The sequence below is a fragment of the Haliotis asinina genome, chromosome 3 (assembly GCF_037392515.1).
Source record: "Haliotis asinina isolate JCU_RB_2024 chromosome 3, JCU_Hal_asi_v2, whole genome shotgun sequence".
NCBI classification, from domain to species: domain Eukaryota; kingdom Metazoa; phylum Mollusca; class Gastropoda; order Lepetellida; family Haliotidae; genus Haliotis; species Haliotis asinina.
In genome coordinates, this window is record NC_090282.1 from 18,302,194 (window position 1) to 18,319,592 (window position 17,399).

The following is a 17,399-nucleotide window of genomic DNA, read 5'->3' on the forward strand; positions in this document are numbered from 1 at the left end:
ATCTGTCAAGCTGTATCTGTTCTGCTACATAGCGGGACCGGTAGAGAGGTGCCTCTCTGTATAGCTGCTGAATCGTTCTCGTCAATAAGGAACACGCACATGGCTTAAATGATTGTGGACTACCATTAAGGTGAGTGTATGCATGCAATGTCATGTTTCCGTTATTCTAGTTACATCAGTTATGAAAATGGTGACGTTGTGGATACGTGGAAGGGTATGTATGTGTTATTTCTTTACTTATCTTGACTACCCACACGTATATATACACATTCGGAAACGTGCATGTACTGTTATTACCCTTTGCAAATTAAACTTGTAGTAGCAATTGTGTAAATAAAGACATTCTGATATACGGAAATACAGATTAAATGACGATGTAGTTTCTTACCTTCATGAAAGCGTTTGTCCTATTTTGCGACATAGATTTGGAAAATCATAATTATGCATTGTACTGCACTAAAATAATTGTCTCTTGCCTTAAAACCTTGACTGTTAGCGGTGTTTTTGTATCTGGACTCTATGTATCTTCCTCTCTTATGTTTTTTTTTTGCGCCAAAAGAACTAACTGTATTCAAGCGGTTGATGGACAGAAGAAAGGTGCACATTTGATCTTACGGTTAATCTTTGGTCACGGAACTACCATTTCTAGCCTCTATCAGAATAAAATCAAAAGACAGAGGAACAGTGAGCTGAAAAGTCATTCTAAAGTTACTATGATATCTTACTGTTTTTTAAATCAGTTTACTGAGATAAAGATCCTTCTTGTGTTTCAGATGATACTATATCCCTTTGTGTGAGATGTCACAATATGTCCCAATGTGAGACTACTGTCTGAAATTTGACGTGAATTCGAAGTGTTCGTATTTTGAAGAACAGCCCCAAATAGTTATCGATTTCTCTTATTCCTCGGCATTGTATTAAATCTTTCATAGCTTTCTTTTGACCTTTCCACAACTGGAAGCTTGATATGGGAACAAGAGCTATCAGAATTATTCTGCTCAAGTATATTTCTGCTGAAATTGACTCAGTGCAGAGTATAATGCGTATGGTGTCTTTGGGAGTTCTTAGACAGTATCTGTCGATAAATGGCCAACACAGTTCACATGAATATAATTTCATTAAGGAATAAGGACCGAGTTAAATCTAACGAAAAGTCATAATCTGATCAAGAAATAAGTAAGAATGGTCAGAAACGGAAGTTGTTAAAGAATGATTTACGGTTTTAGATCATGACTACATATTCTAAAGTCAAGAATATATGTGGCTGTCCTTGTTTCAAATCTTGGAGTATATTGGAGTTTGGGGTAGGGTGGTGGTGGGTAGCATATCGAATTACTTTACCAACACCCATTCAGGCGATATGATTTCACTACAATGAACACATCATAACATCCTTCGCTTCATTTTGAATTCATTATCAATTTCAAAGTAGATGATGAATGGCTCTTGACATAAAGATTGTAAATTTATGTTTGGTTTATAGCTGGTTATAGATTGTAAATATCTATCACGGTAAGACGTAAATGTAGTCTATGGAACCGATAGCTTTAGTTCAATCCAGACAAGCACTTGGGCGTATTTACCCGGGCTGAGTCAAGCGATGAAAGGACGCTGAGTCTAATGACATGCAGAATTTCTATTGAATCATTGTTTCTATCATATCTCCAGATTATCTACTTTTTGTTTCTAATGTAGATGAAATGAAGACTAAAAATGTTTGGCATATTTTTACTTTCCATCTCTTGTTACATTTATTGTAAAATGTCACCGTCATCGCCAGAAAATAGATCAGTCTGTTTTGGCGAAACACCCACTGAATATTATAAGAATGAATCCCGGTGGTCCAAAATGTTTAACTCACCCTAACATATTGTACATTGTTATTCATCTTCTGCATCATTTTGACAATAGTGAAAGAGTCTGCACTCATATTGATAACGAGAAAGTATAAAGACATATAGTGCCTATTCCAGAGAACAGTAGAGAGAATCCCGTTGCAATTGAATATTGCTGGATGATGTGGACTGGTGTTGGTTTTTTTGTTTGTTTTTTTCAAAACATGGATTCTATTGCGTTCTTCTTTGTGTTTTTGATTGGGTATAATCAAATATTTAATGCACTGTAGTAGTAATGAAATCGGTTTTGTAATAAAGGCAGAATTATAAATAGCCCTTAACAGGTATATCAGTATTGACATGTTCATGAATATTTAATACCACTGCTGAGAGCTATATTCAACTAAACACGGACATCCTGCAACTGAAGGATGTGATTAAGGTCTTTGCTGACGATGTCCTTTCACTATTATTGTCCAATTATCATCAGATGTGTGGAAGTTCAAACGAATGACAAAGACCCCGGTTGGTGACGTCACATACACCGGAAACACATTATAACTTCAAATCGTATAGGATAATGATTCGTTTCTGATTGATCTCCACCTCTATGGCGATGGAATCGCCTTCGTCATTCCACAACCATATCAGCTACGAACGAAGTGAACAAAAATACATTTCTTTCCCATTTCCTTTAGCAAATACAGGCCCTTAATTGATGTGACCTTTTTGTGGGAATGGATCCACTTAATATTGAAAATTAAGCCGAAACTCGACAAACTCGACAAGCAACCTTTCTTCCTATCTGTTGGTTTAAGACATGCAACAGACACTTTTCATGTTGCAAGAATTGTTGACGGTGTCGATAATTGTACTGCTTTCCAGATTCAGCCCATTTGGAAATATTTCAAGACTTCCTTGGCACCAGACTGACGCATTTGTCCGAATCCCCCCTGCATGGAGGCGTACCAGAGATGACAGCCAACTGCTAACACGGAACCACCCCATCTCGGACCGCGCACCCTAATGGGTGAAGGGACCCTATCATGATTGTGGACAACCTATGTGTGTGGCTTAGTGTTCTCAGCTCTTTCCTGGTGTATGGAGGTAAGGGTTGGTTGACCTTTCCAGGACTTGTCCGATCATGAGATTGCCATTTGTAATTAATAAGTTTAGAAATTCCTATGTGGCAATTTTGTGAGACTGCCTGGATCAATGATGTCTCGGATATGAAAAATAGCCATTATGTTGGGATCATGTCTCTATATTTGCCACAAATTATGATGGATGCTGAGACATTAATTAGGGGAAATCAAAGTATTATTCACATTCTTATTATGGCATTACCTTTGGAAATAATTTTCCGATTAATTACTTATACATAAAGAAGAACCTCATACGTCACAAGACGATACCTTAGCGTTTTAAATTGTTCATATTATTCTTGTTGTTTGTTATTTGTTCATCATATTATAGTATGTTACATTTATGCAGTTTGTTGGACACTTTTTCATCTGTGAGCATGTGCATATGCCTACAATCGGAATAACAATATATCTAACAATAGTTTAAGAATACTGCATATAATTGAACCAAATTACTTGAACCAAGCCTACCAGTGCGATATATTCATGTAACGGCATTGTATTGTTAGGACTGGATGGTTCACGTATAATGGTAGTATAACTGTATACGTGTACAGTTATTATAAAAAAAAACGATTACGGGAAGGACTTAGTAATAAAGAAAATATTTGTTTGTAAGTGTGTCTTCGTTTACTGTGCAGTTTATTTCCAAATACTGTAAGGAAAGAAAGGTAACTCACTCACTCACTCATTTAATATTATATCTTCACATGCTGGGGCAAATCCCGAGGAAGATGAGGGGGTGCGCAGCCCCATCCAACCTTTGAAAATCCCCTGAGTATCATATAAATTTGAACGTCACAATTTATGTGCACCTTTTCCCAAATCCTAGTTCCATCAGTGACATGAAAACAGGAACAAAGAAACGTCGAGTGTCCGTTCTAAACCGAAGCGACGCTTTCCTAATTCCCAAAAGATATTTAAAGGAACCAGTTGAGACATATTCAAACATGAAAAGCAAAAGGAATCAGACTTTTGCTGTATCTTCTTATAGGATCCTCTGTCATAATCTTGCATTTCATAATTAAAGCCACATCGTCTAACTAGCGCCATGATGTATCCGCTAACATCACAATGTCCAGATAATTATACACGCTAAACAAGCATTAACAGGAGTGTCCTCATCATAATCCATCACAAACCTAATGCAGCGAATAGGACAACCGGTATTTTACGCTGAAATACGCAGTCTCCATGTTCTTAAGCCTGTCTCAGACATTGAAATCCCCGCTAGAGTAACTTCAAACGTGATGTGGCATAGCGTCAGCCGAGCAAGCTCTCAAGTTTCACCGCAACGTATATCGGTATAAGTCAATCGGATCACTGACAGCTAAAGTCATTTGTTAATGCAAGAATAGTTATTGAAGCCCTACTCGTCCGACAAACCAATATCTTCCTGTTATCATGGATGTTTGCGGACGATTCCAAGCCGCTAGAAGTCATTTCAGCGACGAGAATATCTGTAGAAAATTCTATCTTGAAACATAGAAGTGTGAAAATCGTTATTACGTTACATGCGTGTTCACAATCTGCTGATATACGAATCCATTATAGAGTTATTATTGACTCACCAGCATCGCCGGTACATAGAATGCCAACCTATATTTTACCATGACCGCCTACACAGAAAGTACCAAAGTGTCTCTTTTTCTACACCTACACAAACTCACTGCGGCCTTGTCTTACCTGTTCTCAGATAGTCCCGACCTTATCTTAACAAAACGTCCTTCACCAAAGGTTCAGACCCTCTTTAAACATGTGCATATAGAGTGAGACTGCAAAGTGCTTTTCTTCCAATGACTGCTTACATGGTAGAGTCCTGAGTTCATCTTGTCATTACGCGCTGAGTCTAGACCTTGTCTTTGTACGACCGTAAACATGGAGGGTCCAAACCTCGACTTACCATGACCTCTTGTGATAATGACCTCCTAGACATGGAGCAACGACCTCCTCTCACCATTACCGCCACCAGGGATATCCCCGCCTGGTCGTTCCTTGACCGCTTACTGAGAGACTCCCAATCGTGTCTCGCGATCACTGTCTGAACAGAAACTCTGCTACTGAGCTGATTTGCTGCACTCTGATGGATATATCACTATTGCTGCACCATGAATTCCTGTATCATCTCTAGCCCTAACAGTATTTCGTCCTGTCCAGCTGCATGCGGTGCATGTTTAAATTCTCCCTCTGTTTCTTCACGATCATGACACGAAAATGTCACGACTTCATACTGAAGATACCTCTCGCTTTGTACATGTACATGAAAAAAACCCATCATACCTTGTGTTCCCGATATGTTTGTTAGTTTTTGTAGACACGCACGTCCTTGGCTTCGTCTGGCTAAGTACGATTGATTTTGTCCGCAAACCGAAAGCTCTTAATGTCAGTTCAAAAACAAAATAAGGACGCGGACTCGCCTGCATGACATTATATATTTTTTTACTGTGTTGATATACTATAAGGAGTGGAACACATATGTCTTGAAAGGTAGCACTGTCTTTTCTGAGTAGTGTACACAGTAACATAAAGGTACGTTCTACATCACAATTTCATCCTTGTGATGAACACTATAATGCATCCATGGAACTTAAAGGCCGTTTGGTGTATTCTGATTGATTTCTTTGTCACTTAGGGTTTTCGGAGTAAGAAATTATTATATAAGCATGAGTATAATACTGTCCATACGTCATGAACATTAATGTCTAGGGATCTTTATAGGCATGTCAAAGATTGACGTTATTGTCACGAATAATGCCCCTTTGTAAGGAAGAGCAAGCTGCATCCTGCCCCTTATCAGGAAGTGTTGAAAAACTGAGTATTTTTAATATTGGAGTTCTTATTCATGACGATGTTCTTTGTCAGTTACGGGCCAACTGCATGTTACGAACTATATTTATGAGAAAATGAATACATGTCAAAGAAACAACATGTAGTTTTCTCAATGAAAGTAATTTCGAGATGTATTTTCCGCAGCCCGAAGGTTCATACGTGGTAGATAGTTTCTTTGCCTCAAAGCCACGTTGCAACAGTAAAGAACAACTTCTTACCCTCACTATCCTCAGTTTTCGAGTTACAGAGGACTTGTCTGGTAAAGGCACCATATACAAGAAACTGAAAACCAGTTCCTTGAATGTTTTGTAAGACCTTCTAAACGGGTCGCAACAACAGATGATTTCCAACCGTTTTGTGGAGAGTCTTGCGTGTACATCTTTGAAATTACAGTTTTGATCGGAATTTGTCCATAAACATTGTTATTTCATGCCTGATGGAGTGATAACATTATGTGGTTGGGTTTTATGTTGAGATCCATTTAACATTAAATTGATAATGACAAAATGACTAGTCATTGACACTGATACAGAGAGATAACATTTTCAGAAATAAAAAGTCTATTCCGAATTAGGTTTTGAAACATCTAAAAAAGTGTGTTTGTGCTGTAATAAGAGGAAGGAACTACAAGAAAAACGTTTTAACAAGTCCTGACAGCGGATTACTGATGTGATTAAGTAACTGAAGCTCTACATCGATCGCTACAGTCGAAAAACACGGAAATAAAGTGTTAGTTGTAAATTTTTTAGGTATCAGTATTCAGGTCTTTGGTTCCTCTTCATCGTGTAGGCCAGTTTGCTGTTCAGAGAGGTACACCAGAAGTCTGAAATTGTGGCTTCGAATCCCGTTTCATCCGTATGTGACAGATTCATAATAGTCCTTGAGGTTTTACCAAAATGGTAGACGTCGAAGACGGGCATCACTTGTGACTTCCTCGCAATCTGCGCAAACACTTTAAGAATACGTTTGTACACGTAAAGGCGGCGTTTTCATGTATCGCCCTTTTAGCGTTGTGTTTTACTTTACAGTACCACACATCCGCATAAACATGGGGATCAGTCAAATTGAAATGCAGCAGTTAGTATTTATTGATTATATTCACCTTAAGCTATCGACAGAAGTCAATTGATATGTGTGCCTGAATTTATAATGCAACGAGTACACTTCGTACATTTAGTAGATCAGTTTTATACATATACAGTATAATATTTTATTAACGCTATAAAACCATTATTTAAAACACAGTTGAAAATACTATTACGTTTGAAGTAATCTCCATAACGTCAACACGATCAAATTACTGCTAATTATAGCTATATGTTTCATTACCAGCCATCAACTATAAAACAACATCATTACATCAAAGTCTGTCTCTACGAGTATATTTTGTTCATGCCTTTACACACAAGAAAGATACTTCATGTTACCTTTCCTGGCGGTCGTCATTAAGATGAAAAAAAAAAAGTGAGAGCGATTAAATATGTCTGATGTGGATAACCGCATTTATATCAATCCATGCACCACTGTTTGAGGGAAACAGTCTTGCACATATCAAACACGTCTGAAAATAATTCCTCGCGTTTTCTAGTGCACCCATAAAACATATTACTTCCACGATATTGATTGATGTCATGTGACTACATAACTATGCTCTCATGTCAATAACAGTGTAGCTTGACTAGGAATAGAACTGCATGATTGCATGCCGATAACTCGGTATCCATATATGCTAATCTGCTTGTTACATAAAGACCATCTTGATAGTGGCATATGGGCAAGAAGAAAGGGTCTTCTTGATGCCGTGTTCTCATTGCATGCTTCTGTTGCATAGTCACTCTTTCTATGCCCTCAAGAACGACCGACAGAAACAGGAAGTAGAGGTTCCGGCATCGGCAGGAACATCCACAATTTCCATGACTGTTCCAGGCATAAGATGCGCTGCCACAAGAAGTACTTTTTTAAACTTTCTGTATTTCGTTATCAAAGATGGTAATGGGTTACAAAAAGAAGTGTCTCTACACACGATCTTGGAATTACAGATTTCCTTTTCATGTGATGTTTGAAGCAACGTTAAATTCATTCGGGCTCATAATAAGTTGTCCATCGCTGCTGACACGAATTTGTCTTGATCAGTTATGTTCTCGAACCCTTGAATAATCTGAATGACATATTTTTGTTTGTATTTGTTCCCCATATCGATACTAGGTTTCACATTCTGTTAACAAACATATGGTTACACTTTTGAAAACTTGCACATCAATCGAATGTTTACGTGCGTTGGTAACTGAGGTTCGACAATTCTGCTGATATCTGAGGAGTATCACAACAGCTATTTTTATGATGTACATTTGAAGGTTTAAATTCCTTTATTGTTAGCGAACAAAATGTTGGACCAACATACTTCCTTTCAACAGACATACATACTTACAGACAGATAGCTTTATTCACTAAACTATAAGCTTTATGTTTACAAGCTATCATAATAATAAGCATTTGTAAAATGCTGCATGTGATTTTCAGTTAGCATATGCCATTATAGTCGTTGTTATAGTTAGAATAATATTTAGGCTTCTAACATGAAAGCGTCGACATTATAACTCATTGGTCAAATACTCGAAGTATGTAATCCGGTTACATGCTCGAGCTGTTGAAGCATTAGGAATACGCCGATTTTGTGTGATCTGAGCTTGTGACCCTGAAGGCATGTGACAAGTGTCCAGTAATAGAAGGGATCGCTGCATGTGTTTACATGCCGTCTACTTAATCAAATCATTAGTGTTCCTTCTGATACAATATTTGATAAAATACTGTAAATCAGCCACGAGTATTGATTCCAAGGGCAGTAGCCTTATCGTGACCAGCGGAATGAATCCGCCTAAGTAGGAAGAGTGAGATAGCATGTCCATCTCGCGAACTCCAGATGAATGGAGAACGGAGATAGGGTAGCAAGACCTTCGGTCAGATGAGGTTTTGGTCGCTGATGACTTCAGGATAGTGTTAGTGTGCTGTGAGATATCAGACGCGGATTGTCTTACGTACTTTGTTATCAACGCTTTAGGGAATACCGACATTCCTCTAAGATTTTAACAACACGAAGGTTGTATTCCTTAAGATTAACTTGTCACTATGAAGGGTTGGGACAATCAGATACAATTCTCAAGTCTCGGCAAATTGAATACTAGTACATACATCGATGTATTTTATAATAAACATATATGGCATCAGCCACGATTCTGGAAGATCTTGTAAGCCAGCAGGTACTGAGAGACACATTTGCCATAATCATCATAACCTTTATCAGTAAGATGTCGATTACATCATCAGGGTGCATCAACGACTCGTCACAGTGATGACAAAAGGTGCTCGTGAAAGGAGGAGCGTAACCTGTCCCATGAAAGGTTACTGAAGAGAACCAAAGGGGAAAGAACGTCACCCAGACAAACATGGGGGCAGACATCGTATGCTTGACTGTTGGACATGTGTGACAAGAGAGTTGACTTCAATCTTCCAAACGTCAATATTCCCTGCATGTCGATCAAAATGCCAACAACTCCAGCCGCCATCTCCGCATTTGACAACGTTTGAGGTGCTATCGAGCCCGTCCCCAAAGTTCGTAAGAACTGAAAGCTTTTAAAACATTTTACGGTAGACGTGTGGAAAACATTTCCGAATTTCATCGGTCAATAACACAATTTCATTCCAAAGCAATTCTCCATTTAGCCTTGTACCATATGTTCCCGTGTTTTTGTTTGTTTGTTTTGGGTGTTATGCTTTCATGTGAATAATTGCCATTCCAATGCATGAGTTAGAGAGGGATGCTATCAGTCAAGCAGGATACGATGACCTTCCCATGGACAGCTGGCATCAGTACTATTTTATAGCAATTCTTGAACAAATACAAACGAGGTAGTCACAATCGTATAGTGTTACAGCACAGATATATTGTAATCGGGGAAACTGTATGTGAATGCATAAACACGCGGATGTCATTCATTGTCTAGTGATGTCAGTGTAATCAATATTGTCATTGCATAGTTTACATACCAAGGCAAGCAAGTCTTAAACACCTTTGTTTCAACTGAAGTATTAACCGTTTGCGATATCTTTATTAACATTAGACACAGATGGTTCATGGCAGTGACACATGGTTGTATTTTTCGATCGCATTGAGTCTGAATTATTACTAGATCGAGGTCGATGCGAATTTTATCCATGGCATATTATCTATTAGATACTCTGCTTGACGGCGATTTATGTGCCCCGGCGAGCAGTTCAATTATAACTCTGCAAGGTCCAGTACACTGGTCAGCTACAGCAAACAGGTCAGACACAAATCCTGCTCCCAATACAGATGGACAGAGCACCGGAGCGTTCGTTCGTTTCTCTCTCTCTCTCTCTCTCTCTCTCTCTCTCTCCATTCCCTCATAGCACTCTCTCTCCATTCCCTCATAGCACTCTCTCTCTCTCTCCATTCCCTCATAGCATTGCCATCAGCAATATTAAAGCATTCTAGAGGTCTTCTACAATCCATCCACATGTTGCCACAAGTCTTTCTTTAGTACAATTATCTCTTCGTGAGTTTATATATTATGTTGCATACACTCTTTACTGTCGTAAGGGACAGCATTATCATTGACGAATTTTACCATAGAGTTAAAATCGGTTGTTTTACGGAGTAAAACAGTTTTGTTCTAATAAAGTGACTAACCAGGCTGATGCGATAGAAACTTCTGGTAACTGGTAACAGTCAGCCCTCGCATTGGCATTCATGTTTTGAATTCCCTTGCCAACTTAGTACCTACACTGAGACTCTCATCACTTGCCATGAAATCACGTTTGAGTAATGACAGTGAACATAAAAAGTATTTCAGCCACAAGCGTGGGACGACATTGCTTGGCCATAATTACGAACATTCTACGCCATCGATGTCATTACAGTACACGTGTGATTGATGTTGAAAAAAATTCCTTCCGTTGTACGATTGATTCAAACGCTTTTTGCATAGACGTTTAAGACAGCATTGAAAAGAAATGCGAATGGTTCTTATAAGGAATTTTAAGCCTGGGATCTGTTGTCTAGTAGCCAGGATTTTCCTTATATTAATACTGTTTCATGCTGATATATCTAGCGCTTTGTTTGTACACTATACGCACAAATCACACCATGGTAACATAGAGAACATCTTTTAGTTTCCATTTGGTTGTTTAAACTTCCGAAAATGGAATCTATGATCATTAAGCTCTATTTCCATAAAAAAAATCATGGCTTCACGCTGCCGTCATGAGGTACTACTGTGACAGTAAGTCATCGTACACAAACAGTACGAAATCAGCGATTAATGGGATGATACAATACAATGCTACGTACGTATCAAATATTCTTTTTGGTCATTCGAACATCCATCACTAAGAATTGGAAAGTTACCAACAAAAAGGAAGACGGACGAAAATACCAAAGGCGTCGTTGTAGTCAGTTTTCATTTCTTCATCTAGCATATATGAAACTTCATATTCGGTTTATCAATCTTGGTTTTGGGAATCGATTCCCCTGAACAGGCATTTGAGTTTATCTTATAATAGCCTGCCAAGAAAACCAGTCTTTCTGTCATATCTGCTGCGGCAATCTGACCGTCTCTATCAAGTGGGGATATATAGACATCAGAATACATTGACGAAGATAAGCTAGTAATTGTACAAACTAACAGCTCCATCATGTCGCGATGGACTGATATACTACTAGGAAGAATTTCAAAAGATCTTTTTCAGAAGTGACTTATTGGCAGCAGGAAGCAAAGAGGGGAATGATCAGTAACCACAGACACACAAAAAACATCTAACACAGACATTCGTCTCAAAAAGTAATTGCTTTTTAGATCGCTAGAGTGTAATTATCTACCTTCAGGATTCAACTGCAAAAGAAACAATCGCAGCGGCGAACGTTCAACACCAACTTACAGATTTACTAAAAGGTGAAAAGTGTATTTAACCTGACCAAGGGACTTGATTCAAAAGAAGGCCTCGAATGTTCATTTAATTTACAAAATGGAAAGTTCGCGTTTGCGTCTTACTAATCCGTGTAGGGAATTCTATTATGAATGCAAGCGTTCTAACTTCCATTATCAAGCTGATTTTACTCAGGCGTGCGCAACGTCTCCATAGATTTTTGTCCTGAAAAGTTAAACTCATTACTGTTCTTTTTCGGATTCGAAAACTATGGCGTTGAATAAATTGCAAACGCAAATGGTTGTCCATCCCGTCAATCTAGTATGAGTAGCATGAATTACAGACCAACATCTTCACATTCAAAACATATATTAGCAGGATAGTGTTCATGGCTGCATGTCTGCTCTTTGTTGTTTTAAGTTATTCTCTATGATCACCGGAACTTTATTACTTGTGTCTGATGCAGTTACATACTCATGATAACTGTTAGTCCTCAGTTGCGAGTCTATCTATCGACTGTGGGCACAATGTTGGCTGTATATTATGTGACAGTTAACATTTGATGCATGTGAATCTGAATCACTGACGTTCTATTCTTGTTCAAACACTCCTGAATAATCCATTGATTTTCTGTCCCGACCGTTATTGAAAGGTGGAAACCTAAATCGCTACATCGTCTTCCCCATCGGAATCATTACCTATGGAAATTCTCAGTCAATATTTTTAAAGGCCATATTCAATTTTGTATCTGTATTGTAGAGATAGGGTGAATGGATATGAAGTGCGTATTTCATGAGGGTATCCTGAATAATTGATACCACGATACATTTGGAATAATGAATTAGTACTTTCTAGATTATACAAATCAATAAGTTTGAGATGAATAAATTATCAATCAAATCTGCATCACTCGTTTGACACCAGTATGCCAATGCAGCATCACTTTATTGTAAATCAATCCCTGCAAGTGCACTAATCATGAAATGAGTAATCTTTCAGTATCAGTTCCAGCACTTGTCTTTGTTTGATCGACACAGGAAGCTGCTACCCAATCCACAAGCAGAAAGTGTTTCATCGCTGTTTATGTAGCTGATCTGACACAATTCCTGCATTACCTTAATAATGCCTTAGGTCTAAAGTGATTCCGCATTTGCTTCCAATTCAAGAGCATGGTTAATTGTGTAAGAATATGTTTACATGTCTGCAGTTTCGAAGAGCATCCTGACAATCCAAAGGCCCCTCATCGTGTGACATCTCAGTATACAGTAGATACTACTCAAGGCAGGAGTGTCATACCACGGTTTGAACATTCACAGCAACAGATTCCATTAGGTGCAAAGTGTACTGAAACTGAGTCATGACACCAGGATTTAAGGCATTGGAAATTAATCATGTACACTTCAAAAGGAGTAGGAGATAATGAACTTTCAATTTGGGTAGGAAGTGTAAACGTTATGCAACGTTTCAAGGACAGATATCTTATGAACGCACCAGCATTTCCCTCAATAACCACCCTTAAACGCAACGCATGATGTGCACGTGCACAACGCAGTAGCCCCACACACGTGCAGGGGAGCCCATTCTTGATTGTGACGTTTTTTTCAAGAAGGTCGAGAAATCACTTAGAGCTTTAATTTTGACACTCATCTTGCATCATACATCTGTTAGTGTTTGTTTCTAGTCGTTTGTGTTAAAATGAAAATCGTATACATGCAAATTACATGCCATACACCAATCATCTTTCAAAAGCGACTACATTCCAAATAACTACTGATGTAAGGAAGTGCAAATGGTGATGCACTCTCAAAACATTCAATAATATCACATCAACGTTGATTGACTCCGATAAATCTCCCAAATATTTTTAATTGTAAATAGAAAATGAAGATTCCCTACATTTTTAAAGAGTATATTATGGAATATGAGCCATATACGCAAGGAATTCGCACATAGCATTCTAGTATTGTTACATACGAAACGATGTGTAAACGATTCCTGGATTCGTAATGTCATGCGGTGCAACACAACTGACCTCAGTGAGTTAGTGGATTCTGTTCAATGGTACCGTTCGCCAGGTACTAACAATACGGGACCTGGGAATACTAGAACCATGACAAATCAAGCCGGTGACCGAAATCATGAGCAAAGATCAATATCCTGAAAGTAGGGGGACTCCAATCAGCGAATTCGCTTGATCATTATAAGTAGAAATAGGCCTAAGGGACAAGTATATCATACTATGGATATTTCCACTGAATACCCACGAGGAGTTATTTCATTTAGATTCGACAGAAATGCGTGTATGCATACTGGCTAAGACCATTTTAAGGAATAGTGCGTCATCATTTCATGCAATGGTCTTGGATGCGAGGTTTCCGGGGCAACGAGTTTTTTACTGTACAGGGTCAATTGAAATGTTGACTCTGCCTAATTCTTAATTCGGTGCCAATCGTTAACTGTGAATAACGGCATGTCCTCCTTTCACTTCAGTTGTGAATGTATTGGAGGAACATCTAGTTTAGAAATGAAATCCATGTGAGATTTCTCAGGACACTTAATAAATTGAACACAGTGCTAAAACAGACGAGTAAATAACGCCAGAAGTTTAGAAACGAAAAATATCAATTAACAGTATTTAGGCAACTGTGGTACAGCTATGCACATATTGACACAAACCATTCAGTAACCTAACACAATAGGGAGACGTCGACTGAATTCTCCAAAGGTCGAAGAAAAAACTTTGCCTTTAAGATCACAGAACTTCTTTCCTGAATAATGATAATCAGCCCATGCTATGCCAAGCTTTCATGTTGCATTTGCACATCATCTCGAGCAAGGGTGAACTGAACTAATGCTCAAAAGATGAATTATGTATAGGAAATACCCTAGTGAATCTTCTTCTTGTTTGGAGGGTGGAATGGCTTCCAATAACACACAATGATCGTACGGCATCTGACTAGTGGCGATAAGAATAATAAAACCACTCCCATGTGTACGTACTGAGGGTCTTTCAACCTTCTGGACAGGGTTACAAGATCACGTCAAGGCAGTCATATTCATTAACGATGCTATGGCAAGGCGCATTGGGAATCCTTTGATGTTGATGTTTTAGCAAAATGACGCTAAGACTTTGATATATATCGAGTGATGAAAAAGCCGTCTTGGGTAATTGAAATGCTAACATGTGACCCCAGTTAAAAGCAATTGTTTCCAATTATTGTTGGTTTCTTGTCTTTTTTCTCTTAAAACTATATCGCGCTGTACAAAATATGGTATACGTTATGCAAAGGCATTACCTATATGGTTATTTCAAAGTTTGAAAAAACGAAGGGAAAGTGTGCCTTGAAGTCAAACCGCCCCAGAGCATAGCAAATCATGGAGTTTTTTTCATGATATGTGATTTAAACCTTTTATTGTTATTATTCTTTTTACATAATTTCTACATATGAATTTTATCAAGCGATCGTTGAAATATGGCTTAATGCTATTGATGCTGTCAGTATATGTATATTTTAAATCCCCGGATGAATAAAAGCAGGAAAACTCACATGCTTTATCAAATCATATCCCTTACACACCAATGCCCTATACCATGTCACATTAGTTTATGCATCTAATCATCAATGAATATGCCACACAAATTCTCGAACGTGCAATAGCCTAAATCAATGGCATTGTCAGCTTCTTGAATTATATATTTTTTTAAAAAATCCGCCATTTCATTATCTAACTTGTCCATCTAATCATGCATTTTCACCGGCGGAGAAGCTTGCAATCATCAACCCTAATACTCGTCCAGGTATTCTTGGGACGAAGCACAATCTCCAAATAAAGGAATGTTTTCCACTGTTGCTTGTTCTGTGTTCAATTATAGCATAGTTGATCTCCAAGCCATGCAGCATATCGAATAGCATGCCTTCAGCGCTAATGACGCTGACTGTCTCTATCGAGAAGAAGCTGGGCTTGCAATATCTCCTTTGAAATGGCCGACTGTGGCCCTATGTATGAAGGAAATTAGGTTTCTACGTTCCAAGCTTCAAACAGAATTAAGCAATCTCATGCAGGTGGTGTGTAAAGAGCTGACTGCTTAAGTGCCTTAAAAATGTCCATCCAAGCCCTGCAAGCTGCCTTAAATGTATGGTGATATAAAAAAAACCCTAAGAGAGATATAAATGAGGCCTCGGCGTTCTGAAATGGTTGTCAGCGTTTGGTTTTGTTGTGACATTTATTTCATTAGCAAGACTAACCATACGTCCCTCGGCCTTGGTATTATGCAGCAATGTTAGTTTGACCGACCTAAATACTGTATTGCGTGATAGGTTCTGTATCATCCGTTTATGTTTTACACTAGACAGGAATATATTCATTTTGTTGCCAAATGGAATCCGTTCGTTCCATGAGTAATGCTTCCATTCTGTTTGGATGCTCGATGCTTTTGTATGGGCACGTAAGACTGTATGGTCATATAGTGGGCCCAGGCGTGTTACCTCGTTAAGACGTTCCATACTGATGTTTTCAGTACAGTGTCAACAAAACAATGAATGCAGCCAGCTATAGAAAACTTAAAATGCGTGATGTATCCATGGAGTCGATGCATGGAATGACACATCGCTTCATGAACACACGAAGCATGCGGGCGTGTAACTAGCTATTACTATACATTCATTGTAATAGTAAAATACATAAGCATATTAGGTGTATTTTAAATTATCTCTCTAATCGTTGTGATACATTTTACACATAAATAATACTCACTACAACTGAATACCCTTCCTCGTTCACTTCTTTGTACGCATGATGTACAAATATTCTATATTCCAATCAAAAGTTTACACTAAATGAAAAAAAACTCACTATATGTTGTGTGTACATATATGATTGATTTATCCTCCAACTTGGGGGAACCAACGGCAAACCTTGTAAAGATGCATTACACGAGGATCATGCATAAGATTGCTGAAAAACATATCGTGCACGTGGACAACTGCGTTTTGGTGTGAAGTTTTGTTATTAAGAATTCGCCAAATATTACTGATTTTTATCATTTATTAAACACATTATAATAATTTTTACAACGCTACGAATTTGTTTCACAATGTATTGCTTCATATATAAACACTATTTTTAAACAGTATTGGAATAGTCTGCAAAATTTAGTTGCCTGAATTAAGTGACTATATTTACCCTAGCGAGCCAAAACTTTGGATGTGACGTATATCATGGAATTGTCCCTTCCACACAATAATAGTAGCAAATAACTCAACCAAACACTTTTACTCAGCTCTATATCCCCAGGCTGGACTGCCGTCGCTGTGCTTTGTACACTTTGTGAATACAGATCCTGATTAATACAATCTGGATTCATAGCTGCATGGATATCATATCATTCGGATGGAGACAGCTTGGTAGCGTTTCCTTGGTAAATTTCCATACATCATTCACAACAAAATCATTGTCTCCTGCACATCCATGGTTCTAAGCTTCGTATTTTACAAATACGCGAAAGAACAGCGCAGCATAAAATTATTTCAATTTTTAAAAAAGTCGAAACTGAAACAAGCTATTTATACATCTACTTGTTTCTCTGTCTCGTCCATCACTAGAAATATCTCTACAGACACACCACCCACACTAAGAAGCGTTCAGT

The 17,399-nt window shown here is 38.2% G+C and overlaps 1 protein-coding gene across 1 annotated transcript in view; it reads left to right on the top strand.

Moving 5' to 3' along the window:
* Positions 1-2,833: 2,833 nt before the first annotated feature.
* LOC137277598 (neuronal acetylcholine receptor subunit alpha-10-like) overlaps positions 2,834-17,399 on the top strand; it is a 31,947-nt gene continuing 17,381 nt past the window's right edge. The window contains exon 1 of the mRNA XM_067809403.1: positions 2,834-2,942. Within this exon, the coding sequence (XP_067665504.1) occupies positions 2,882-2,942 (61 nt within the window). The 5' untranslated portion in view covers positions 2,834-2,881. The remainder of the gene's footprint in view (positions 2,943-17,399) is intronic.